Source organism: Copadichromis virginalis, linkage group LG4 (genome assembly GCF_057382275.1).
Source record: "Copadichromis virginalis isolate Kocher_CV1m ecotype Utaka linkage group LG4, C_Virginalis_male_GT1.1, whole genome shotgun sequence".
In the NCBI taxonomy this organism is placed as follows: Eukaryota; Metazoa; Chordata; class Actinopteri; order Cichliformes; family Cichlidae; genus Copadichromis; species Copadichromis virginalis.
The window spans coordinates 3,492,753-3,520,211 of record NC_140621.1 but is presented as its reverse complement, the minus strand read 5'-3'; the positions used below and the strand labels follow the sequence as shown (position 1 = coordinate 3,520,211).

Below are 27,459 nucleotides of genomic sequence, written 5' to 3'. Positions count from 1 at the left end.
GGGCTATCATGTTGATTCATGTAGTTTAATAGAGGCTGATGTGTTTTATGTAATATATATGACGTTTCATATACTGCGGTGTCAGATACTGATATAAATGCCTTTGTTTGATTCACAGTTGAGGGTTTATCTCCCTTGTGAAAGAGGTTATGCTTTCTTCCATGCTAGTCTGTCTGCCAGCAGAAATGGATTTCTTGAAGTTTGGTGGACAGACTGGCCTTAGGCTAAGGGACAATTGATTTGATTATATCAATATTCCAGGCCATTTCTGCTATGAGATCAGGTCTTTTTTTGAGAACTATGTGAAAAAGAAGCAGTACCCCCCCCCCCCCCTCAAGGGCTGGCCCCCGACAGCCACAGAAACACACCACCAGATCCGGGCGGGCGGCAGGGGGCGCAGGACGGAGGGACCGGACCCGATAACACAGGAGGCCAGGATAGGACAGTTCAGGAGGCCGGCCACGAAGAAGGCCGTGGAGGCGCACAAAAGGTTCAGGAGGCCGGCCGTGCGGAAGGCGACGGCGGCCACTCAGGCGAAGAGGGTCTGGGGGCCGGCCGTGCAGAAGGCAACGGCGACCACTCAGGCGAAGAGGGTCCGGGGGCCAGCCGTGCGGAAGGCAACGGCGGCCGCTCAGGCAATGGTGGTCCGGGGGCCGGCCATGCGGAAGGCAACGGCGGCCGCTCAGGCAATGACGGTCCGGGGGCCGGCCGTGCGGAAGGCAACGGCGGCCGCTCAGGCAATGGCGGTCCGGGTAGCCTAGCCAGCGGTCTAGAAAATGGCCGTTTAGCTCCAGACCCAAACGAGGCTGGGCCAGGCGAGGCTGAAGGCACGGAAGCCAGGGCCGCAGCGGGCGAAGATGCTGAAGACGCTGCTGCAGGCGATGATGCGGACGCTGCTGCAGGCGATGATGCGGATGCTGAAGACGCTGCTGCAGGCGATGGTGCGGATGCTGAAGACGCTGCTGCAGGCGATGGTGCGGATGCTGAAGACGCTGCTGCAGGCGATGGTGCGGATGCTGAAGATGCTGCTGCAGGCGAAGATGCAGACACGAAGGCTGGACCAGACGAAGATGCAGACACGAGGGCTGGACCAGACGAAGATGCAGACACGAAGGCTGGACCAGACGAAGATGCAGACACGAAGGCTGGACCAGACGAAGACGCAGACACGAAGGCTGGACCAGACGAGGCGACGACGAAACCGGGCCAGGCGTGGATGAAACCGGGCCAGGCGAGGATGAAGCCGGGCCAGGCGAGGCTGCGTCCTCAGGGTGAGGCGTGGCAGTAGCAGGTGGTAGCGCTGCAGGTGGTGGTACTGCAGGAGGCGGCGCTGCAGCCACGGGTGGTGAAGCAGCCACAGGTGGAGAAGCAGCCACAGGTCACAGAAGTCAATTCGCCTGTCCGCCGAATTTGAAGTCAATTTAGGATACTTTCCTTTAATAAACGGTAAGCATTATACATATGTTCCTCACTTGGCTTGCTGTTTGTTTGCTAGCGATAGGCTACTTGACGACAGCATTAGCTAACCAGTGTTCTCTAGACCAGCGTTCCCCAACTTTTTGGGTGTTTCGTGGCCCGGGGGTTGGGTCAGGCAAAATTGCAGTAGCTTCCCTGATCATTTTACAAACATAAGTGAAGAGAATCTGGACTAAAAGGCCTAGACTTATGGTTGTGTGCTGAATCTATGAATCAAACTATCACCTGGAAACATAATTAACTGGTCCATAGCTGTGAAACTGGACATGAGTTCTTGATTCTATGGAGATTAACAGTAATCCAGAAATTTACAAATTTGTCCCAGGGGCATCGCGTAAATGTTGTCCCTGGGACATCGCGTAAATGTTGTCCCTGGGACATCGCGTAAATGTTGTCCCTGGGACATTGTGTAAATGTTGTCCCTGGGACATCGCGTAAATGTTGTCCCTGGGACATCATGTAGAAGTTGCCCTGGGACATCGTGTAGATGTTGTCCCTGGGACATCGTGTAAATGTTGTCCCTGGGACATCGTGTAGATGTTGTCCCTGGGACATCGTGTAATTGTTGTCCCTGGGACATCGTGTAAATGTTGTCCCTGGGACATCGTGTAGATGTTGTCCCTGGGACATCGTGTGATAGCTTGTAAATAATGGAATGAAAATTATTGATTGTTATTAACTTGTGAAAAAGAAGTGTAACAAATCCACATGTTATGTTCTTACACCCTTACAGAAACTGTGACTCCTTCACAATGTCAGGTAAATGTCAACTCATGTTGAATAATCAACCAATCAAGCCTTTTATTATCACATGCAATGTTACACGTACAACTGCAATGAAAATTTCACCCCCTTCTGACCATACATATATTGCTTAAACATCACATTGGGAAGACAGGTCGGAAACAGTTAGGAAGGTCAGAAAACAATTTAATTAATAGATGAGGGGAGAGGAGGAGAAAAAAGAACTACAACCAGACAAAGCTCCTAGAAGACTGAAATGGATGATGGTTGCAGCATGCAAAAAGAAAATGATATCTGTTGACTACAGCATATGCTTTCTCACAGATTACCTTGTGGGAGTAGCTGGACCAAACTCTATTGGTATTTCAAGTTTGAAATCCCTGTTTGACCAGACTAACATTTCAGATGAGGTACCTCTTGACATAAAAATCCTTTTATGTTGTCATAAAACTAATGTTAAATTCTGCTTTAAATACACTTTATTGTACAATTTACTTAATGAATCGTATTCCTTAGTTCTGTTTTTATTTATATGTATTTATTTATTTGTTTTATAAGGTAATAGATGGCCTAATCTATTTGCAGTGTGAGGTATGTTGAAAAGCTTGTTTGATCATAATGACATAGCATGTTTACGTTTTTTGTAATGTATTTGAAAACATAGGTGTATTTATGTTATTTTTATAGAATTTCCCTCACATTTATCCAATACCAAGCCAAATCACTGGAAAAATTTTGGATGGGTCCACAAGAGCACAAAGTGCATACTTTTTGAAGGTATGACTTGGACTGTGGTAACTATGTTCTTATCACAAAGGGTTTATAAGTTGCCACTATAAACAAACAGCATTTTCCAAAATTGAAGCCTTGTCAGAAGAACCTGAAAAATACCTTTCTGAAACCTTTTCTGTGTAAAGACTTGTTCAAAAGCAATGCACACAGATTAAAACATTTCTGTCTTGGCCAACTGATAAAGAACACCAAAAATTTAGTGGTGCGTGTTGAGTCTGTGGTCTTGATTTGTTTTGTACACACTATAGAAATTAATTAATGTAAACAAAAAATGACACTTTCTATATGTTTGTGTATCTGCAGAATTAATCACAAGTCTCACCTGACAAGCTTTCGCAGTTTTGCAGTGTCATTCTTGACAGAAAAACATACTTGTCATTCTTTTTATTTCCAGAAAAACATCTTTCAGATGTATGAGAAATTGATTGGAGCCTGTCTGGAAAACGGCAGCCACTGGACCTTGTTTGTAAGTTGCACAGATTTTGCACTCTCTCTAGTGCATGATACTTTTCAGTGTCCCTCATTAGGAAAGCTCAAGGTCCAAGCCTACCATTTCCATCTTTTTACAAAACAGTTTTGTGACATACCCAAGAGGACCATAGTCTATATGAATTCATTTGGCGAGTCGGAGGTCAGAAAAAGTGCGGTGTTGAAAAACTGGAGGTAATTAATTAACATATTTAACATAACATATTTAATTTAATTGAAATCATTACCGAACGTGGTTATTGATTTCTCTATATGCTTTTTATTTGTAATAACTGCGATCTCTCAGCTCATTTGCTTCAGCAAGAGGCTGCGCTGGAGAGTGGACCTTGTCACATGTGAGCCACTCATGTGGAGTGCATGTCATAATGGTACTGAAAACTATAGCTTTAACCTATATAAGTAATGTTTACATTTTTGCCTATTCAGTTTTTAAAGCCTTAGAGGCAGGATGGTAAAATCTCAAATTTTTTTGTAGATTGAACCATTTCAGCAGTAATGCTTTGCTTTGGTTGCTCTGTTTTTTTTTTTTTCCTCGGGGGGGGTTAAAAACAAACAAACATTTCTTTGTTAATCTAATTCTTTTTGTTCTTTTTTTTTTTTTCTTCTTCGTCAATTATTAGTTTGCCCAATCTCTCATTGACGGTAAAACACAAGTGGAGGAGTACAACACTGAAATCACAAAGCTCAGGTCCCGACTTTGCCACTACTTATTTTCCTCAATAGGTAAAGATAAAATTAGCTGCCTTCTTTTTCTCTAACATTGGAAAATGTAACTTGTACTTAAACAAATTATATTTTGCAGATCGAACTAGGAAGTGCAGTCAGTGCTGGTGTGTGATTGCAGCCAAAGACCGGGTACACTATGACATGTCCTTAGCCATATAGATTGTTTATTTAATGGACTTTGTTCATTTGTTTTTTGTTTGTTTATTTCTTCTTCTTTTTTCTTTTTTTTAATTCACAGGTGCAGTGCCAGAAATGTGGTGCATACAAGCACATGCGTTGTTCAAAGTCTGTTTGTGGCATCTGTATCTTCTGTGAGAGTAAGTCACAATATAACTAAACAATGTCCAAAAATGTTTAAAGTGAAAAATTTTTTTCGTAATTTTGCCTTTGCACACCCGGACTGTGTAATTAAAGTGGACGTTTCAAGATCCAGTTTTTACACAAAACTATTTTAGACATAACTGTGTCGTATTGTGGGGATTTCTCTTCACAATTAAATTGATATAGTGCTGTTTATATCATTCTTCTTTATGTAACAGCACAGTGCAGCACAGCAGAGGGAAAGGAGTTGTGCAGCATAGTGGGTGGCTATACAGGAGGAGCAATAGAAGTAGCCAGTGAAGAATGTCATCAGGGAAAGCATCAGGCAGCGAATGACAAAGGAAAAGTTCCTAAGGGAGAGAACATCTGCAGCAAATCGACAAGTAACAGTGAGATAGGAAGACTGACAGTCAGAGATGAAGGTACACAGACTGAAAGAGATGAAGGCACACAGACTGAAGACAACGAAAAAGAAGCAGAAGTATACGGCACAAGTCTGAGTACAGATAATGCTGCTGCTGATGATGTTGACAGGATCGATGCAGATACAGAATTCCAAACTGATTCAGAAGGAACTAGTACAGTTTACAGAGTGCATGGTCGCTTATCTGTACCAAGCTCAAAAAAGAAAACCTACACAATAACAGAAGACGAGATCAAGCGCAGAATCAACGCAGAGAACATGTCAGTTCATGTTTTCAGAGGTTTGATTGGGGTAGGTATACATTTCGTGATTTTGATGTCACCTGAAATAAATCCGGGTTACTCGTATCAATGAAGTGACAATGTGGCTGGAAATTGTGCATTTGCTGCAACATATACACAATTACACCATGTAAACAAAAGCATTTAACTTTGTTTGTGCGTGTGTGTCTCTCTCTGCTCTTTTGGTGTTTGCACTTTTTCTTTTTTAGGGCCGTAAAGCCAAACTGCCCGTAATGATTCTTGACAGGCCTAAGAAGGCCAAAACTAAAGTAACAGTGTTTAGTGTTCTGAGTGAAGAGGAGGCTGGGGAGCTAGCCCTCGGGTTTGCCGGAAGATTGGCCTGCGATGTCACAACAGACATGGTCTGTAAAGGCATCGACCATTCAAGTGCTGATATGACAAAGTAAGTTAGTAAAACAATATGAAAGTTGTATCTTTTTTGGTATTATTTGTCATTTCCCCGTATTTGGGTTATTGGTGTAACATTGTTAATCTTACTTTCTAATAACAGACAGACTCTTCTCAAAATCCAACACAATCTTAAACATGAGCTGACTGATTCCTCAACCTTCAGTTTGCTGACACACACCTTTGGCCCCGCTGCACTGGATTCTGTCATTTCATTCCTGTGTGAAAAACTTGATCTTGTCTCTTAAATAATGAAACCTTTTGTGACTTTTGTTTGTTCTGTAAATCAGAATCTTGAAAATTGTTCATTGTTGTTCTAAGTTTGTGTTAACTATTTGGCAAAAATGATTGGTTCCTAATCCAAACAGCATAATGACTGTTCTAACACATATCTTAAAAATGCTACAAAGAAAGAAAATTATCACATATGTTTCAATATGAATGTAATTGTGTCACACTCGGTTTGTAGTAGCTTTCCTGTTTTATTTTGAGTTTTGGTATGTTTACACTGTTATTTTTATTTCCCGTGTGTTCGTCTTCCCTTATTAGTTTTACTGTATTTAATTAGTCTGATTTAATAACTTATAATTATTTACTTTCCAGTGTGTATATATGCTCCTCGTTTGGATTATTGTTTGTTTGAGTTCTGCCTGTCTTTTCTATTAAAGATTTGGACTTTTGGACTATTAGTGGACCTCGTAGGTTTTTATTCTGTTCAATTGGTAATTGACTGGGTTTAATTTAGTGGCCTGGAAAACAGGCCGGAGGGGTCTGGTCATTTTAACCCCCTAAGACCCGAAATCTTCCATGGCATGCATTTTTAATTTCTCTTTGATATTTGGGCCGATTGGAACCCGATGAATGTAAAAAGAAAGAATTACCAGGTTTTGTTTTTTTTACCTAATTTTTGTTTCTGAGACAAATGAGAGCCACATATGAGGACATTAATTTGAAATTTCGATAGAACAGTTGCCGTATAATGTCCTCGTAACTGTATATCAGGCACTTGTTGATCAAGATTTAGTATTTTGGTCTAAATAACCCAAAATGTGATGTCCACATGTGTGGACGCCAGGCTGGAGTAAAGTGTTAGAGCTATTTATACCTATGTAAACTTTTATACACTGGTTTTTACCTGTCTTGTTTCAGAAAGGTTTAAAAGGGTAATGTCCACAGTTTATTTGTTTATTTATTTGTTTGAATTCAACATATTTTATTAAAGTAATTGAGCTTGAACACAGAAAAAACTGAATCAAATAATCATAAAATCAAATAACTTGCACTATACTGAAGTCTAATCTACTCTGAGCTAATGCCGGTTTCCAACACTAATGATCGGGCGAAGGAGAGAGATGAGGGTGTGCACGGCCACTGGTGCTCTTATCCCTGTTCTTTGTGATACAATCCAACAGGAAAGCAGTCAAACCCTTGGACATTAGCCAAGTTAACGTTCACAAATATATACACACAGAGGAACTCTGAGCCCCAATGTCAGCATTAGCACAAACATGCCACTTCATACCAAATCTCAGTGTGAGGTCAGGTGTTAGTCTCATTCCATTATTCTGGCTATATTTTCTTACTCATTACTATTAAACTTATACTTAAGACTAACTATTAACAAAATCACACCCCAATAACTCTGTTATTACACTTTGTATTTAATCATAAAAAGGCTGGATGTTGAAACCTTTTACTTCTATTTTGTATGAGCCAGGATTCTCAACAGCTGATACTCTATGTCCAAAAAGTGACAGGTATCGTTTTATGGAGCAAAAAACTTAAGAGCGCATATTTTATAAATAATACCAACAATTGCAAATACAGACCTTTAATAGTAATAAGTAATCCTTTATTTATAATGCATAGCAATATAAAAATAGTAACATATGAAAATATTACAATGGGCACAGATGAATTTGTATCAAAAACAGCAACCAAGCCAAAGTAATGAATAACACACATAAATAACAACTGCTTGAGAGAGCAAACAATTTCTTTTCATCTGTTCCTTGGCAGAAAGTTAAGACAGCTATTCAGCTTTAGGTTTCAATAAACAGAAGTAATGGATGCAGTCCCTTTGAAATGTCACACAAAAGTCTACTTGTGCATATACTTAGCTTTAACTCTTCTCTTTTTTGTTTTGTATTCCAAAAGGTTTTCATTTTCTCCAGAGGATGTCTCCCTTTCAGTGGTTATCGACTGTTCACATTCATTTTCACAGACTGTTGGAATGTCGATGCTGGCCGAACGTTTCTTGCTAGAATACAATGGCCTAATTTTGCGTGCATTATCTGTCGTCTTTATTTCGTACTGGCATATACTTTTGCCTACTTGTTTTGTTTTTAAGACATTTGTATGCAGTTCATCTATCATTGCAGTAATACCCTCTGGAATGAATGCCCACTGTTTAACTGTGTCTAAAACAGCATTTAGTTTTCCAACCGCATCTTCTGTGCATTTTTTGTCTGTGCTTTCAACTACAGGAGTGTCATTCAAAGTTGATAGAGGACTTTTCAGAGAGTTTTTCATTTGTTTAAAATGGCTACAAGCCACCTTCAGGCAAGCACATGTGTTATAGTGAGAGAACGTACAACAAGTGCACTGAAGTGTTTCAGCCGATGCAAAAAAACACAGATTTCCAAACAAACTTGGCATTTTTATCACTTTCAAGTCCTCACAGTGTACAAAGTAATGCCTTTCTTTCACTGCAATTCTTGCCAAGGTAGAAATGTCTGTTTCCATGTTTGGATAGATGTCATTGTCAGCCTCTGCTAATTTTGCAAGTAACACTAGATGCTTGCAAAGAAGTCCTCGTAAGCCATATGTACAGTTGCAGTAGGACTCAACAGGGCAGACATCATACACCATGTCTTCTCTTGACTCAGATGGGACTTGATATGCATTAACTCCATGGCTGTTCTTGACTGTAATTTTAAGAGCCCAACCACTTTCCATCAGTCTTGAAGCAGAGTCTGAAACTTGAGACAAGGTGTCAGCAAACCTGTTTTTCATGCGGCCCACATCTTGCAGGGTTTTTATGACTGAGAAGTAGTCGTCGGCCTTCCCTAGGAGCACTTCAATCAGATCATCCAGACGCCTATTCTTGTAGACAGATAAAAACTGGTATTTCAGGCGGTGGAAAAATCTGAAAAACAGTTATTTGAAATGATTAGTAACTGTAATTGAAGGAATTTAAAGTTTTAATCAAGACTGTATTATTTTTTTAAAAATTGGAATACCTATTGCACACGTCTTTTATAAAGGAATGCTCTGTGCCGGTTTAGCTGATTTAGGCAAATCCACCTACTCTGTTTTTTGTTGTGATAACATAAAAAACGCTGCTAGAATTTAAAGGATTTGCCTAAAACCTGTTCTGGCAATGACATGACGAACCTACTCAGTTTAGCCTCTTGGATTAAAGCATAATATCTTTTTTTCAGCAATACAATTGAATGAGGTCAAAATAATAAATCATACCTTTCAATCACATTGTTTGTTTCAGAACAAGCGTGACTGAAGCGACGGCCGTAGTCACACCACATGTGGCCAATGCCTTCCCAGTGCTTCTGAAAATACTGGCACACCAAAGGGTATTGCTTAAATGTCTGGCAGAACTCTGCTGATGTGGCTTTAAAGTCGTCCTCCTAAGAGAATTGGATGCAACAGAATATATTTCAATCCATTTAACAGACCTATTGAAATCTTTAATATTATGTATTGAAGCCCTTTTCCTTTTATTGAATAACATTAAGAATTTTAAGTTATTAATAATATGTCGTGTTTTTGTATTAAGAAGCAATTATTTTTTCCCTTACAATGGCTAAGAAGGAACACTAAACCTATAAGCATATTTGGTTTCAGCATCTGTCTGTGAAAGAATCCCACTCACAAGTTCTACTGCACAGTGGGTGACACAATGATGTTCTGCACAGCTTAAGTACTTGTTTTGATAAGCAAGATAAGAAGCCAGTTTTAGAAATTGTTTCAAAAATCTATTTTGTATCTCTCTGTAACTTTTTTTAGCAACTGAAAGTTATTATGCTCTTAGTGTAATCAAGAAATCAAAATGTGAAATAGACAAATTACACTTACAGATGTGCAAGCTTTCAGCTTACAAAAGAAAGAAATGATTTCATTTCTCTTTTGGGTGTTAGAAAGCCCATGGACCCCGGACTCTGATTTTGAAAGCCATCGATTAACAGCCTGTGAATGTAAGAGAAAAAAAGTTAATCTGGAGAGAGAGACAGAGGAGCAGCTGTACAAAAAGCATAAAAGAAAGCTGACGTCCAAAAATAACTTTGTCACTCACTGGACAAGAGGACCTGTGCATTACAGAAATCAACCAGGCAAACATATTTTTAAATGTCAAAAAGAGCTTTGGGAAGCAGCCACCAGAAGATGAGTGCACTGTGGTCTTAAATGGATGGACATAGTCACTCAACATTTTATCCCTTTATATTCATTAACCTGAGTAGGTGAATATCACAATGAGGCAAATCATAACAACAGGACCCTGTTGTAAAAATGTGTTTCAGGTGCATCTTAGACAACGTGAAAAGAAAACAATGTGGTTTACCTGCAAGACATGGTACCAGCATAGAAGGATAGCTGACTCTGGAAAAACCTTCTGCAAAGCATTTATTTCCGCAAAGTCTTTGTCAACCATAAATGCTCTACAGAAAAAAAGAAAACACTAAATGAGATTAAACAGTATGAAAATGTTTTTGCTATCTCAAAGCACCACTTCAATGCCAAATTAAACATTTCAACTCACAAGTAGATATATAAAATACTGCATACAGCCTATAGGAATAACTTTAACAACTGGAAAGGAAAGTTTTTTGCAGCCCATGCTGCAGCTATAGCATTAGATTCTGGCATGTTATAACTTTTTTGAACCGCTAGCCTTGGGGAGGCTAGCGGTTGAGCTACAGACTGGGAGGTTTGTGGCTGGACACAGAACTGAGCCGGAGAATGGCGATAAAGTCCTGGCTCAGAAGGGGCGGCAGAGAAACAGTCTCTTGGTTTTACAGAGGGTTTGTACACGCCCACTTGCGAAGGATCTGTTACCACGAAGGTGGGTATAAGCGACCCGTACAGTCTCCCATCCCGCTCTGAATAGCCCCAGAAAACAAAGTCCTGTAGCCGCCTCTCTATAGCGCGCTGGGACTCCCCGCCCGGGTTTTCCAGCCACAGGTCGATGAGCTCCTGTGTGGCATCGATGAGATTCTCCCGTAGCTCCTTAGTCGGATTAAGCGTGCTGGGTCCATTTCGTGGTCGCGTCGTACTGTCACGGTTCGGGGCAGCGGCCGTGTGAAGAGTGGAAGGAGGACTCAAATGCAGCACTTATTCAGACGTGAAGGGTGATTTATTAACAATACCAGACATAAAGTGGAGATGGCAAACAGAACTAAGGACGAACTAAACTGGGATAAACTACACAAAGGAGTGGCAAACCTGAACATGAAGGGAGAACAGCAGGGAGAGCACGCAGGGGATTTCACAAGGTATGAATACAGACGACGCGACGAGGAGCAGAGGAAAACACACACTATAAGTACACAGAGACACTGGGAAATCACACACAGGTGGGAGACACAGCTGGACCTGGTTAACCTGACGAGACAGGGGAACACTGACACCAGGGACCAATAGAGGGAGCACAAACTCAGAACCCAGTACCTAAAATCCCAAAACACAAACCATCCCAAAACAGCCCATGAATAATAAAGAGAATAATAACAATAAAGAACACAAACACAAAGTCACCGAGTCATGGTCGCAGGACCATGACAGTTATGGTTTTTGGTCTTAGTACCTTTAGTGTTTTGTTTCTTAGTGTTTTGCCAGTTTGTTTTGGTTTCCTGGTCTTCCCTTGCCGTTATCATTAAAGGATCACTTTTCTGTTGAAACTTACTACTCCTCGTCCTCATCTGCTTTTGGGTCCCTTTTTCCATTACACAGCGGCGCACCCCGCCGTGACAGAACGACCCGACCAGTATGGACCCAGCGGATGTCTGCGAGGATTTTTTTGAGTTCAGCGCACGTGTGACCATCCTCCAGGGACAATGGAACATCTATTCTGTATGCAGACAGGAGAGTGAGGCGGAGTCAGTTAAAGTTCGGCTTCTCCAGATCCTGTCTGCTTACCCTGTCTACACGGCAGAATTGTCGGAGGATGTGCAGGATTTCGTTCGCACTGTTTTTTCACTTCAACAACATCAGGACTGTGAACAGGAATCGCTGCCGCTGCCTTGCGTGCTTGAGACAGTTCGTGTCGGCTCGCTGAGACTCGCTGCAGCGTCCCCACCTCACAGCTCACCAGTTTCCACGCCCTCGTCACAGTCTCGCCATGCTCTTGCCACGGTCCAGTGCGGGGAAGCACTGGACACCATAGACTTGGACCACGACGAGCGCCAGTTAATATTCTGCGCTCTATTGGAGGAGGAGCTCCGGTGGAAGCCATGGCTCATTCCGGAGCACAAGCCCTCTTTCCGGGGAACTCGACTGGCTCTCGGGGGACCTCGGAGTTACCAGGGACTTCCACCTATCGCTCCGCCGTCTTCCACTCCCAAGAAGAAACGGCGTGCGCGCCACCGACGCTCCGCACCACGAACGCAAGTGAGTGACTATGTTTTGTCTCCTCATGTTTTTTCTTCGGAGGTTATGGAAACTGACACTGCTTTTCCGGTTCATGAGCCCGGCTGTAAAGAGACTGTTTGCACAGGAAATGCTAGCCATCAGGCTCAGCTAAGCTGTTGTGGGACTGCTATCCAGGCCGTTTTGGAGCCGGGGACGGAGGTGCAGCTTGTGCAGCCTTTTTTAGTGTTAGCTGGAGGGCCCGAGGAGCCCGTCCGGCCTCACGTTTCGTCTGCTGGAGGTTCGGGAGAACCCAGCCAGCTTCATGTTTCGTCTGCTGCAGGTTCGGGAGAACCCTGCCAGCTTCATGCTTCGTCTGCTGGAGGTTCTTTATTCTCTTCCCCCTCCTGCCCCCCCCCCCCCTCTTTCTTAAATAGATAACTATCATATCTGATATCATATCTCACAGTACAATAATATTGAATGGGTTGCATTGTTGTATTTTGTCATGTTTCTCAGGTCTTTGTCTGAATTTCTACGAACATTATTGCTAAGGATTGTCTTATTGCATTGGAGTCACACTGGGTTAAATATGTACACTTGGGTTTTAAGGGGTATTTATTATTTTCTTCTTTTTTTTGGGTTGTATGGAAGCCCCAAACGCAATTTCATTGTTCTTGACAATGACAATAAATAAATAAATACTAATACTAAAATACTAAATACTAACCCAGCCAGCTTCATGTTTCATCAGCTGGAGGGCCCGAGGAGCCCGTCCAGCCTCATGCCTCGTCAGCTGGAGGGCCCGAGGAGCCCGTCCAGCTTCACGCCACGTCTGCTGAAGGGCCCGAGGAGCCCGTTCAGTCTCACGCCACGTCAGCTGGAGGGCCTGAGGAGCCTGTCCAGTTTCACACCTCGTTAGCTGGTGGGCCCAAGGAACCCGTCCGGCCACCTTCTGCTTCACCACCTGTGGCTGTAGTGCCACCACCTGCGGCTCCCGCGCCGCCGCCTGCAGGACCACCACCTGCTGCGCTACCGCTTGCTGCTTCTGCGCCTCAGCCTGAGGACGACACCTCGCCTGGTTCTGCCACACCTCAGTCTGAGAACTCATACAAACTCATTTCACCCACTATAGACTGTGTGTTGCTGCAACTTACACAGCCTCTTGCCACGTCAGCTGGGGGGCCCGAGGAGCCCGTCCAGCCACCACCTGTGGCTGCCTCACTGTCACCTGGTTCTGCCTCTGCTACACCTGGTCCAGCCTCTGCCTCTGCTATGCCTGGTCCAGTTTCTGCTACGCCTGGTCCAGCCTCTGCTTCTGCTACGCCTGGTCCAGTTTCTGCTACGCCTGGTCCAGCCTCTGCTTCTGCTACGCCTGGTCCAGCCTCTGCTTCTGCTACGCCTGGTCCAGCTTCTGCTTCTGCTACGCCTGGTCCAGCTTCTGCTTCTGCTACGCCTGGTCCAGCCTCTGCTTCTGCTATGCCTGGTCCAGCTTCTGCCTCTGCTTCTGCTTCGCCTGGTCCAGCTTCTGCCTCTGCTTCGCCTGGTCCAGCTTCGGTTTCTGCTTCTGCTTCGCCTGGTCCAGCTTCAGCCTGTGCTTCGCCTGGTCCAGCTTCGGCTTCTGCTTCTGCTTTGCCTGGTCCAGCTTCGGCTTCTGCTTCGCCTGGTCCAGCCTCAGCATCAGCTCCTGCTTCGCCATCGTCAGGTCCAGCATCGGCCTCTGTTCCTGCTTCGCCTCTGCCTGGTCCAGCTTCGGCCTCAGCTTCTGCTTCGCCTGGTCCGGCTTCGGCCTCTGCTTCTGCCTCGTCTGGTCCAGCTTCTGCCTGTGCTTCGCCTGGTCCAGCTTCGGCCTGAGCTTCTGCTTCGCCTGGTCCGGCTTCGGCCTCAGCTTCTGCTTCGCCTGGTCCGGCTTCGGCCTCAGCTCCTGCTTCGCCGTCGTCGGGTCCGGCTTCGGCCTCAGCTTCTGCTTCGCCTGGTCCGGCCTCGGCCTCAGCTCCTGCTTCGCCGTCGTCGGGTCCGGCTTCGGCCTCTGTTCCTGCTTCGCCTCCGCCTGGTCCAGCTTCGGCCTCGGCTTCTGCTTCGCCATCGCCTGGCTCTATTAATAAAAATAGTGTACATGTACATACGTGTACATACCTTAATAAAAACAAGCAGGTGAGATGTTAGAATGCTTTTATTTTTATTTTAGTGGACACTCAATACAATAGACAGCTGCTGGGGTTTGGGGTTTGTTTAACCTGAGTAGCGAAAAGACCGCGGGGGGGTTGAAAACGATGTGCCGGGAGTCCGCTGTTCTCGCCGGCTCTAATAATCCTCGACCTCGCTGTCTGCTATGGAGCTGGCGGGTCACAGATGTCTCCGAGTCGGAGCGCGTTTGGAAATATATGATGTCTTGATAAATCGAGCAGATATTTGAAGTTTACACAGCTACATTCTCGCTTGAAAATAACTTAAAAGTTTCTTTTGTGACCCAGAAAGAGTAATATTTAAAAGTTTTCAGCCCCGCTCGTCCGCCATTGTGAAAGAAGTGTGAATTTGAGAAACTGAACCAGTTAAAAAGAGTATATTTCACTGAGGTTGTGAAATAAGTAAATGTAATTGATGTGAATGAGGAACCAGCTGAACAGTATATTGAAAGCTCATGTTTAGTGTTTATATAGCATTTATTTGTGTGAAATAAATCAGACAGACACGTTCTGGAGGAAAGCAGAGACGCATCGTGTCTTCCTTATTCTGCTCTTCACCTGCTTTTACAGGTAACATATTTGTCATCGTGGTCTTCATCCTTGGGACCCGTAACATTTTCACCCGTACCTACTCCTCAGGTGGGAGCAACTAGTGTCCAGCAGGTGCCTGTACCCATTCCTGTTTCCGGTGGAGGCTCAGGTGAGCCCATCCAGCAGTTTTCCTCGTGTTCTGGAGGCTCAGGGGTCCTAGTTCAGCTAACTGCTTATCCACTGCCACTACAACCTTCATTATAACAACCACCTCTACAAACTCTACTCCAGTCTCTAGCCCTGTTGTCAACTCTGTTACCTGTTCAGTCTTTAGCTCTGGCATCAGCTCTGTTTCCAGCTCAGTCAGTAGCTCAGCCACCTGTTCAGCCACTTCCATCCTCTGCTGGAAGCTCCAAGGAGCTCATTCAGCCAGCAGGGGACCGCATCTCGCTAATAAATCCTTGACAGACTGTTTGCCGTTGCAACCTGAGCCAGCTGTGTGCCTTGTGCAGCTACAGTTAGCTCCACCCATGCCGGAGGTCTCTGCACCCGCTGGCCCTGCCTTTGTTCCTGCTGGGGGTTCAGGAGAACCGCTCCAGCCTCATGCCATGTCGCCCAGCACCTCTCCGTTTCCTCTCCGTGCTGGAATCTACTGGGGTAGACAGTGACACTGCAGAGCCTGTGACGATTTTTGAGGTTAACAAACTAACTGGACTATTGAGACATTCTCAGGACATTTACAGACTCCCATGTTATAATGTGCCCAAAGGGGCCACAATATGGAGCTCCTTACATTAAGGAACAGTAATATTTGGGAATCTTTATGGGAGCATTAAGAGGCGACCTTGGAATTGAGTCTTTCCAGTACTTTCTAACAATATTTGCAGAACCCTGTGCCATGTCTAGTGAAACGTGCCTACCCAAAATGCAGACTTTGATATGAGTAAATGAACAAAAGCAAACTTTTGGTGAAGCAAAAGTCCAAAAGGCAGCAAACGACAAAATCCATACATTCTATCAGGCGGAGAACAATGGAAACTCACATGCAGACAAATGATACAAAACAGTACGACAAGACTGTGGAGCAGTTCTGAGTCACTGGCTGTGGATCATTGCAGGAATGCCCACGTGGGGGCGCGTAGAGAAAGCAAATCTGTTAAGGGGGACGGCTGGGTGGGCAGCAGTGGAGCAACTCAGCAGGGAGGCTGGGAGACCAGTGATGGAAATGGAGCTTAACTACTGCTGTTGGTGATGACAGGGGAACTGTTGCACTCCCAGTCTCCTCAGACTTGTGCCTTTTTCAACTGTGTAGCACCTAAATGTGCATCACGTTAGCAACACAGCATTTGTATGTGACACAAACACAACACAACAATGGAGGATGTGATGGTATACCTGCTGCTTATATGTGTATATAATATATATCTATAGCTTTTTGTCAGGTTTTTGTGCAGCTTTTTAAGCAGGTGCTTAAAAAGTACCAGAGAAAACCCTAAAAACTGAGTCGAATCAGGTCAAGCCGAGTAGGTTTTAGTGGAAAAGGCCTGATACGGTCAAAGTTTCAGCTGGCTCTAGAAGCTTTGCAGGTTCAGGGTCCTCTTGCTTGTTATGAGCTGGCTTCACCACATGAGGTACAGGAATAATAAAAGTGTCTGGGCTGGCACAGAGGCTGTATTATCTTGCTTCACCATCTCGTGGTACAAATCAGTATTACAAGAAAGAACAACCTGGCCCTCGTTCAGCCTCTTCAAGAGATATTCAGATATAAAGTTACATCTGCTGTTTCTTCACATTTTGTTCATAGCTTTAGTTAATTATGGAAAACTATTTTCTAATTCACCAATAATGAATTAATTCAGCCCTTTAACAGGAAATCATTTAATTAATTCACAAATTCAAGTGATAAACATATTATAGACCAGTGTGAGCATCCTGAGAAGGCCACACTCACAACAAGATGTTAAACATGTTTCAGGTTGTGCCTCATAATAATTAGCACTAGCATCATACTCATATCCTGTCTGATATATAATCTGAATGTGAAGTTCTTCACAGTCACATATTTAACGGTGGATGTAAGAGCTGTGCTCCACCACTAGATGATGTTGTGGATCAAGGTTTGTAATGGAGCAGCTGGTCCACTGTGAATCACTGCACCTTTGTGTTTGTTTGTTTGTTTTATGAAGATTTGTGACTGAACAGAGATTTAAACACTGAAATAGTCACGACTCAGTCACGTTAATGTGCAAACATATTGATGCCTGTTAATTAGGGCAACTCTCTTAGGTGCTCAACTCACGTGAAACCCGGGGACACGATGCTTTAACACTGCATTGCAACATTATCACATTTTATTATAACAATACTTTTCTTAAGAGAGTATAGATAATTCTACTAATCCACTTAATATTAATGTAATTACTAATAACCTAATCCTCCATATATATTATTTCTAATAGCTGCATCGATATATTTTTATTGTCCTTATTTTGACTTTTTTAGCGCTGAACGCAAATAGTAATAACAGTCAAGTTACAATTATGTCCTGATAGATTTGTTGTAATTTTCTTTGCACAATACTGGCTCACTGCACTGGTACATAAAATGTTTGTCCTATCTACGGTAAACAAAATACTGTACAGTGCTGATGTAATTAGCAGATAATAAGTCATGCGTTATTCTAAATTTTGTTGTGTATACCAGTGTCAGCACTGGTCTTGTTTCCTGAACTGGAGCAGCTGTTAAAAGAGCTTCAGTGTTTGGCTCCCGTTTGTTGATGCTTGTGCTGATCTGATGATTCTGAAGGTCAGAACGTCCTTCAAAGGCCGCCGTGTTTAACACAAGAGACATGAGAAATATCGTCATTCATTCCCCGCCTTCCTCTCTTTTTGTTGACACAGCTGTGTCATTTTGAATTTACCCAAATTAAATATCACTTCCGTCCTTCTCCAGCATCTTTGTGATTGTGACCCAGTTAACGAAATAAAAGCAATGTCAAGCTCATTTTCAAATTCTTTATTAGCAATTTTAATGACATTATGCGGAGCAGATGTTTACCAAACCACCAGAGAGGAGTCTTATTAAGCTATTAGTTAGCAGAGGTTAACCCGGCAGTGGCAGGGCATGAATTCAAGAACCTTATCTGCATGTGTTGACCTTCACTCGAGGAAACATGGTTGTTTGTTTTGGACACCAGTGTAGAGCATTTCCTTATATATCATCCGCAGGCCTAGATGTCAAGAAAAGACATTCAGCTGACAGTCAGCGCCAAAATGTTTGTTATCACTTCTCTCCCAGTAAATAATGTGTATATTTCTCATTGTTCGCATAATTAAACTCCTGAGTACATACATTTCATTACAGTACACAAGCACATGCTAAAAACACACAAACAAGCAGATGTTAAAATACTATCCTACACTCAAACACTGCACGCAGGCGTGCTGTAACTCTCCCTCCCCCAAAGCAGGGCCAGCATCTCTGCAGCAAATGATTTAGCAATCTAATTATAAAGTGTGGGGAAACATCCTTTCATGTTTACTACCAGTATTCATTACCTGTAGAGGTGCAGCTCAGGGAGAAGCATTTCAGTGGAGACCCGTAAGATTTAGAGCAAGTTAATGTGATAGGAATTCAGCACTTCAGGGTGGAAAAAACACTGGAAGCTGTTTAGCTTTATAACTTTCAAGCTTTGCAGTAAATGTCTTCAAGTAAACGGCCATATTTTTGACTCTACTAAAATTATTGAAACATTTAGATACATTAAAAATATATGTAAAAATGTACAACTTAATGGTTGGTGGACATAACATATATTAATCTATTAGGGTAGCTTTGCTTGATTCACAGTTGAAATAATGTTTATTTGCTTTAAACCAGGCCGTGGTGTGCCTGAGGTGACCATATTCAGGATATCCCCTCTGTTCAACAACATTTGGATGTTCACAATAAGGACAAATGTATTACAAATCAACAGGGTTTGCCAAGTGCTGAGCCAAATAATGCTCAATAGCTCCAAACCTCCTCTGGAATTAACTTTAGCACCACAACTTTGCACAGAGAGCTTAGTGGCATGAGTTTCCACACCCAAGCAGCTCCTGTAGGTGTAAGATGGCCCAGCACTTTTGTCCATGTAAGGATGAAATGATCACATTATGTGTAACTTTGCCCAATTTTACTATGTGTATGCACCAATGGAAAAAACATTTCCCAGTTTCTTTTCAACAAAAAAGATCACATTGATTGTTTTTTTTTAAGTTAACTGCAATCGTTGAGTGTAATAATTCGATTACGGTAAATAACGTTAAACAACCCCTAAGCACCTCCACAGAGGTCCAGGTGAGTCACAGCTATTTTGGCTGCAGTGGAGCCTGCGAGCAGGTATACAATGTATACCCTGTTGTACTCACAGAGATTTATAGTTTGCCTATAAATATTAAATAATAAATAATAAAAGGCTGCGGGATCTAAAGGAGCAGTTGCTCCTTTTTGACAGCACAGCTCCCTAAAATGTAATAAACCTGCAGACAGGAGCAAGGAGACAAGGGGCATCAAATCCATTTAGAATGATTTAGACTGAACCCTGCAGACATGCTTGAATGAATGAAATGGATTACAATGGATATGATCCTGGTCCTGTCCTTTCTCTCGTTGTTCTATAACCTGTGAGCATCATGGCAGGTATAAAATGAATTCACATTTAAAACGCCAGCTGATCAGGAGCACACATGTACAAATATAAAAATATGAATCAACATGATCATCAAATCTGGGGCTCAAAGTGGGTGTGCGAAGTTCCTCCAGTGGCTGCTTGAGTCTGACTCCTGTGGTAAAATGTCCTGCTTAACAACATTATAAAGCATGTTTACAGCCTGGTGCAAAGAATGGCTTGGACTAGTTAAATTTACCCTTTTTAATTTTTCATATTTATTTCCTATCTTATTCATAGCCTTTTCCTTTTTTGTTTTCTTTAGGTCACGAGCAGTTGTCCAAGCATTTCACTACATATCGTACTGTGTATGACTGTGTACGTGACAAATAAAATTTGAATTTGAATTTGAATTTGAAATTTGACTTGTGTGGTTTCCTCCTCTGACACCAGACAATGGTTGATGTCATGGTGCTCTTATGCACCCGCAGATTTTAATTGAAGTAGTTGTCATGCTGACATCAGTATTTGCTCAAAGCACTTTTTCTTAAACATTAATTTAACTCAGCAGGAGCAATAAGCTGCGTAAATGAATGAGTCCGTTCCATGAACAGCAGGTTTCCCATATCTGACAATCTTGTAGCAGGTGGGACTTGTTTGCTCTTCTCTGCTAAACTTAGATTTTCATGCTTGTTAATAAAACGCGCAGCTTTAAGTCCTGCCATATGTAAAAAACAAAAGACGGGCAGAAGGAAGAGCTTTCAGGCAAAAACCTGCTTCCCTGATATGTTCTGTATGTAATACGACGCTATCCAGTGTCGTGCTTTGATGCGATCTACACTGTGCCAATACTGCACCTGTTACCGTGCTTGTGGCTGTGCTCCGGTCTCTGCAGCTTGCTCACTTGGGTTTGCATTTGCAATTTTTTTGCTTTTTAGCCTGACGAAGCGAAAGAGAGCATATGAGAGACATGAGAGATGAGAGCAGTCCGATCCAACAAATAAAAGCTGATTGGATCTGCAGCTGGCAGCATGACAGGAGGCTGCCTCTTTTCACCTCCAATTCTGGACCTCAGCATTCCTTCCAATTTTGACCAGCGATGGCTTATTTACAAGTTGGCCACACACAAATTTGTTTTTCTTTCTGCTATACCCGCGTCACTTTGTGTTGTTTGAAATAAGTGGGAACATCTATAAAGTCACACAGTAATAGAAGCCGCGCAGCTGAAGTCACGACGCAGCCTAAATGAAGTGTGTCATAGTCCCAATAACTCTTATGTGCATAAATATAGTGGTGGACAACTTGTAATGTAAACCCAGACTGATTGTTACTAAAGGTATAAGTGAAGTTAGTGAGCATAACTGGGCCTGAATGTCAGCAATATCTTAGTTTTAAAGCCTGTTGTAATGTTAGTCTGTCTGCCTGGTCTTAAGACCATTTAACTGTTGAAGACAGCAGAGCTGATACCAGCATCAAACCATTCAGTTCATTTACATATTAATGTTAGTTAAATTAAACATTTGAACAATGTATTTCATCAGTTATTAACTTATGTTGCCAGCCTTTTGCTTTGACAATGTGTATGATTTAAATTTCATTTACTTAGTATTGGTAACCAAATTGTGCATTTTTAAAACGGTCCCTTAGATTTCATTTTTAAATGAAATTAGCTGGAATCACAGCAGTCGTTAGCTGTCAATGTACCCATCTTTAAGTAACAATGTCACCATGTTTCAATCAAGCAACAATGTCCTCGGCTGAAAAATTAAGCCTGGTTGGAAATGACCAACACTGCAGTTCCAGGAATGACCACTAGAGGCTGGCTTCCAAAGAGATTCAGTTCTTATACCATGTTTATACCCAGGTACAAAAAAATGCTTTAGTTTCTTCTGGATAGAGATCTAAGATGTAATTCCCTGACAGCGACATCAATCACCAAAGCCTTCTTCCTCTGGCATTTTTGCACAGCCTGAACCTGGTTTAAAGTTAGCCATTTAAACTGAGTGTGACAGACAGGGAGTTTTTCCTTCCCACTGTCGCTAAAGAGCTTGCTCATAGAGGTCATGTGGTTGTTGGGTTTTTCTCTGCATGTATTATTGTAGGGTCTATCCTACACTGAAAAAAAAAAGTTCTTTCAATTTACTTGATTTTATTGTGTACATCGGTCCCACATAATATGAATAAGTATGACTGACTTAATTTTCCACTTTCCCTCAAGTAATTAATGCTTGTCAGATCAAAGTATTTTATTTATATCAGATTACTTTAAAAAATCATGTTTGATGTACTAATATTAATCTATTATCATAATATCAATGTATTGCATAATGTCAATATATTTTAATGTTTAACACCAACTTATTTTTATTTGCCAGTGGTACGCAATGATATTATGTAAACACATTGCAATTATGTTCCTGCAACACAAATTATGGCTTTAAATCCTACTTAATTTTTTCAATTGAAATATTAACTGATTATTATTGACAAAAAAGGCAAAGACTGTGAGTGCTACTGAACAATTCACCTTTATTAAACTGTAACAGCAGTGAAAGCAGCAATTCTGCCATGAACAAGTCCAAAATCACATCCATGTAAACTTGTTAACACATTTTTAAAGATAGCCTGCAGAAATAACTAAAAGAAAAAGTTAGTTTGAGAATATATTTGCAAATATTTCACAAAAAACTGACCTTAGCAGCAAATAAAAGAAAGTGCTTATAGATGATCCTGTCATCTCTTACATATAAAACATTTGTATTAATTACACAATTGAAAATGTAAACTAAATTAAGACTACCTGAAAAAAAAGCAACACGCTTTTATGAATAAACAGATTTACCCAAATATAACTTGTGTGTTATTTAACAACAGTTTCAGCTTCTGTACAAGTATTTACCTGTATAAGATTTCAACTAAGTTGAGCCTTAAATGACATTGTTACATAACTAATACCAAACACCTACATGAATTTTAATCTTCATTTTAAACATGTAAGCAGGACATTAAGGTTGACTTAGAACATATTGCTAAAAATCGTCAGTAAAAATTTCTTACAACACGATACCAAAAGGAAAAATTATCCTGCATTGCAGTCACATGAGGGGAAAGCAATAAAAACATAAGCAGTATAACATTACTGAACACAAAATGAAAAACTGCAAAGAATTGCAGAAGTGCAGTCTTTGACTTCTCAATGAAACAGATGGTTTTTGAAAGCAAGAACTTTAGAGAGTTTAGCTCCATCCAGTTCCATGAAAACCTTCTGGAAAACGTCAAAGTTGTAGCAAAGGTCAGCAGGGTAGGCAAGGTTTAATGCATACATGAGTCCAAATAGCATTATCACAGCAAATGCTACATTATCCAAAGTCTTCGCCACCCTGATGCCTGCAAGGACAACTCTTGTTCATCTGCTGAAGCTTGCTCTTTAAGAAGATAAATTCAAACAGTGGTGTCTTCAACAGTCTCACTGATGGCACGTTCTTCCATGCCCTGTAAAAAAGAAGCCATGTTAGTCATTTCCAAGTAAGTAATATGACACACTGTGGAAAGTCCAAAAAAAAAAAAGACAAGTACATACCACATACTCATGGATAAGCATGCCAGGGTCTTCACCCATGTAGATACACACTCCCTTAACACACTCAGCATCAACATCTTCACACTGAAATGAAATGTATGTAATTAGCATCTTCATTCAGCTCTTGTCCTTCATTTAAGTTTTAATAGTGTACTTTACATGAATGTTTTTAAAGTAAAGGCACACAAATTAATAATAGGTTTACTGGCAATTAATAATAAGTTGACAAAGTGAAGGTTAAAAAAAACAAGTAGATGTAAAAATACAAAATGAGAGAATTTATCATGGGAAACATTTGAAATCTTCCACAATTATAAAATTTCATCCAAAGAGGATCATGTTAAGTGAATGTTGAGGCTTTATCACTTACATTATCCATTTATGCCACAATTCTTTTCAGTATTAGTCCAAGCTCTCCTCTTCTGTTGACCAACTTCACCAGGTTGTCCAAGTGGAGATCCAGCTGAGCCAGGAACTTTGTTTGAGGGGGGATAGTGGCAATTCTCTTAAACTCAGCGTTGATCTGAAAACATGAGCACAGAGAAATGAGCTTCAAAGGTTTAATGCCTGGAAGAAGGCCGCAATCACTCATGCTGAAGAAATGGGCTGTCAAATAACAACTGTGCCTTAACCATTTTAGGCTAATACCACAAGAACACCGTGTATGAGGCAAACCTTACCTCATGGAAATCAAATAGAGCAGGCCATCTTGCCATGAAAGCCTCCACCATTGGTGCATCACGAACAACTTCATGTCTTCTGTATGAAAAAGTCTTTTCCATCTTGAGTTTCACCAACTCTGTTACTCTTTTTTATGTCCATGTGGTGGGCTTTGACATGTCAATAGCTTTAAGAGTCCCCTTGTCTGCTACTTCTGAAACTGAGGTAAGGTTAAGAAACTCATTCCCAAACAAGGAATCCATAAACTGAAGCTGCCCTGAAGACAACACTGTCTCTTGACTTCAACGATGAGATCCTCAGTTGATTCAGGCGCTCCATTAGAGAGTGAGCCTTCGACAGGTTCCGTCAGCCAAAACAGTCTTTAGGACCATAGGACTCCCCATAGGACTCTGTAGGAAAAAAAGAATTACATATCAGACATTCAGAAAGAATCCTTTCAGTTTAGTTTTCATAAAGCTATCCATACCCAATACTCAAAGTTATAAAGATCAGACATAAAAAAGTAGAATTTATCTAATGAAATACATGCGACTGAACCTATTACACTTATATGAACACCTTTTATTTCTATATGCCTTTTTAAAGTCACAATGTGGACTGATCCAATCTCATAGTCAACCAATGGATAAGTATCAAGGAGTTCACAGAGTGAAGCGAGAGTGAATATTCTTGTGGATACTGGGCGGAGCTCAAAAGCTCTGTGGTGCTCTCTGTACCAGCCACCAAGCTCTCTGACAATGTAGAATATGCTGTGGTACAATGCAGATATGGTTTTTCAGTATTCTGGCAATCCACCTGCTGCCCTTTGGGCCAGTACCATTCCATTTCTATAAGTTATACTCTTTATGTCACACACTGTGCAAGGTTGACCTCTAGAATGTCAGGGAATATGTACCTAATGACTTAAGCTATCTCCTCTTTAAGCAAATCCACTAGAAAGGCCGATACAGCTGAGCTCTCTAATTCAGACTTGCCAAGAGATGGGGAGTTTAGATGGTAAGCTATAATCATCTGATGTTTTGACTTCTGTAATCATAAAGGTAAAAATTCCACCATCACAAAAAACATTAATTTTAATTGAAAAAAGGTATTCCAGTCCAGAAGAGCATCAATGGTTTCTTTAAAGTACCAATCTTTCCCTCATTTATACATAATGTTTTGAGAAGCAGCTCACATACGTTCTACACAAACTAGAAAAAAAGAGGGGGGGAAAGGGTCCTAATTTGTTTTGGGCCGATTTTGGAAAATTCACTATACATCACTTAATAAGACATAGTCTGTTGAACAAACTTATCTCCTTGTAGATATCTGCTGTATTATTTGGGCATGGTGGCAGGATCCTTCTTATAACTTGAGTGCATGTCATCAGCAAGAATTAAGGTATGGCACTGTGGCCCTCCCAGCTTCTGAAACTCTGACGGTTACAGCCGGACTAATTAGCCAATGTAGCCATAGCTAGCACGAGTAACACAAACACTATTGCGCTCTCAGTGACGTTTTAACTTGCTAAGCCATCAAAAACGTCAGTGCTCTCTGTAACATGCATAAATTCCATATCTGACAACAGCTGCTTTCTCCCGACTATGTGCAATTTGTTAATATTTTTCAGCTTTAGCCACAAAGCTAATACCAACTTTAGCTAGCACTGTAAAAACAACATTACAGATTACGTTTCATATAGCATGCACTACAACAATTCTGTGAAAACGTACCAAACTAAAACAAATGTATTTAAATTACTTACCTTCTCAGTATGCCTGACTCAGTGCCAAAGGTTGCATGTGGCTGAACAGTCTTCCAGAATCTGGCGGTCAATTGCGCTCTCCTTAAATTATGTTGTTGTCTTATTGGATAAGACTCTAGGTCTTATTATCCAATCGCATTTAGTTGTTGTCTTTGAATATATTGCATCATTTCCGGTTGTGGTCAAACATGATTACAATGGTTTTAGTATTCTAATTTAGTCACTTTAAATCAATGCAAGAAAAATGAGTAGTCTCAGTATTGTTTATAATCAAGTAAATGGTACTTTATTTAATCATGTAAATAAGAGAAACATGAGAGGCTTGTGTAGCATTAACTAAATTCATTTGTGCAAATTCAAAAGCCTGCCAATTCCCATTTTTTCAGTGTACAATATAAAGCACCTGAGGCGACTGTTGTTGTAATTTGGCGCTCTATAAATAAAATTATATTGAATTGAAGGATGTGGTTATGGATTTAATAAGGAAATGGGCACTTTGTGGGACAGGTGGTATTCATTTAAGCTCTAGCTGTCTGCTAGGTATCCCTTACCTGCACCAGCCAGCCAGAATGAAATGTCAGCATTTTATTGATGTCACAATTTGACATTTCGAGCTTCCAGCCACACTGGAAAACATTTCATATGACTAGTACACCCAATAATAGCAGCAATAATTTGAATTGATCCTTTCCTTTTCTCAGTATCTCACACCATTTTGGAGGAATTTTACTCTGGAATATTTTGGTATACAGAGGAGTTCACGGTCGACTCAATGCCAAAGCACTGAGGTCCTGTAGCTGCAAAACGAACCCTAATCATCACCTCTCTGCCACCATGTTTATCAGTTTTATATAAGCCACAGCTGTGCTGTGTTTGTTAGAGACAGCATCCCTTCCACACAGGCAACACTTGTTCAAGTTTTTGAACACTGCACAGTTTGACCTTGGGGTGAATTTGTTGGGATGTCCACTCTTGGGAAGACTGTGTGTTAACACCTGAATGTTTCAAAAACATCTGCTTTTCTAGAAGTGCTCACGCCTGCGGGTGATTAATTAGTCATGTGAATTTGATGAGCAGCTGCTACCCTTAAATTCCTGTGGAAGTAGTTTTTCACAGGATTGCAGAACAAAACAGCTAAATAAATAATTTAAGGTTTGGACTGTCACAGTCTGGCAGAGGCAGACTGTAGGAATTTGACGTGGAGGACCCAAAATGCTCCACGTCAAACGAAGGAACTTGGACCAAAACTTGAATATTAACAAAAAGTGAGCCGTTTAATAAGGCTTTTAAAAAAGGTACAAACAAAGGGCAAGACAAACTGAAGTAAAACTAACATCAACCTAAACTGGGAGAACTAAATAAACAACAAGAAAAACCTGGACATGAAACTTGGAAACACGGCATGGAAAACGTGGCGTGAACAACAGGCGACCTGACAAAGAACGAACAGAAACACACAGACTAAATACACACAAGGGGGGTTAGGGGAAGTGGAAACACATGAGGAAACAGCTGACACTAGTCTGACATAACGAGACAAAGGAAGCAAAGCTGACTGCACTGACATAGGACACAGACCTTCAAAATAAAAGAGGAAACAAAAAATGCAGACATGACAATATGAACTTGACAACATAAGACACGCAGGATGAAACACAAAGGGTGAGGGAAACTTAAACACAGGGGAAGAAAACACAAGGAGTCTAATAACCAAACGAACTTCGCTAATCTAATGAACTCAAACATAAACAACATCCAAATAAACTAAAACTTAAAACGCTGCGTCAACACACCCAGGAACCTGACACTTGGCAACTCAAGGAGTGTTAGATTACATTTCCAGATA

General features: G+C 41.5%; 2 protein-coding genes and 1 pseudogene across 8 annotated transcripts; 1 reads left to right on the top strand and 2 right to left on the bottom strand.

The window, feature by feature from the left end:
• The first annotated feature begins 1,384 nt into the window (after nt 1–1,384).
• On the top strand, nt 1,385–6,350 carry LOC146710580 (uncharacterized). 4 transcript variants are annotated; one of them, XR_014919967.1, is made up of 9 exons: nt 1,385–1,446; nt 2,210–2,630; nt 2,779–2,811; nt 2,908–2,997; nt 4,122–4,224; nt 4,304–4,356; nt 4,466–4,544; nt 5,463–5,656; nt 5,765–6,350. XR_014919967.1 is itself a non-coding variant. In XM_085453140.1 (8 exons), exons 2-8 carry the CDS (start codon nt 2,418–2,420, stop codon nt 5,324–5,326), a joined length of 1,131 nt encoding a protein of 376 aa, XP_085309266.1. In that variant the 5' UTR covers nt 1,385–1,446; nt 2,210–2,417; the 3' UTR covers nt 5,327–5,414. The 4 variants fall into 4 exon arrangements, 1 of the variants encoding a protein (XP_085309266.1); XM_085453140.1 differs by lacking the exons at nt 5,463–5,656; nt 5,765–6,350 and adding an exon at nt 4,767–5,414; XR_014919969.1 differs by lacking the exons at nt 4,122–4,224; nt 4,304–4,356; nt 4,466–4,544; nt 5,463–5,656; nt 5,765–6,350 and adding exons at nt 3,407–3,478; nt 3,587–3,839 and having other exon boundaries at nt 2,210–2,997.
• Nucleotides 6,351–7,487: 1,137 nt separating this feature from the next.
• On the bottom strand, nt 7,488–10,553 carry LOC146710579 (uncharacterized). Of its 3 annotated transcripts, none has more exons than XM_085453138.1 (4): nt 9,974–10,548; nt 9,757–9,867; nt 9,142–9,308; nt 7,488–8,809 (listed from the first exon to the last, which is right to left on the bottom strand). In XM_085453138.1, the coding sequence occupies exons 1-4, from the start codon at nt 10,106–10,108 to the stop codon at nt 7,762–7,764; spliced, it is 1,461 nt and encodes a 486-aa protein (XP_085309264.1). In that variant the 5' UTR covers nt 10,109–10,548; the 3' UTR covers nt 7,488–7,761. The 3 variants fall into 3 exon arrangements, 2 of the variants coding, with proteins under 2 accessions (XP_085309264.1, XP_085309265.1); XM_085453139.1 differs by having other exon boundaries at nt 10,241–10,548; XR_014919966.1 differs by having other exon boundaries at nt 8,904–9,308; nt 9,757–10,553.
• Nucleotides 10,554–22,305: 11,752 nt separating this feature from the next.
• Nucleotides 22,306–24,254, bottom strand: LOC146710578 (uncharacterized; annotated as a pseudogene). The gene is made up of 4 exons (XR_014920264.1): nt 23,869–24,254; nt 23,559–23,711; nt 23,189–23,272; nt 22,306–23,100 (listed from the first exon to the last, which is right to left on the bottom strand). The product of XR_014920264.1 is annotated as an uncharacterized LOC146710578 (transcript).
• Between the last annotated feature and the right edge of the window lie 3,205 nt (nt 24,255–27,459).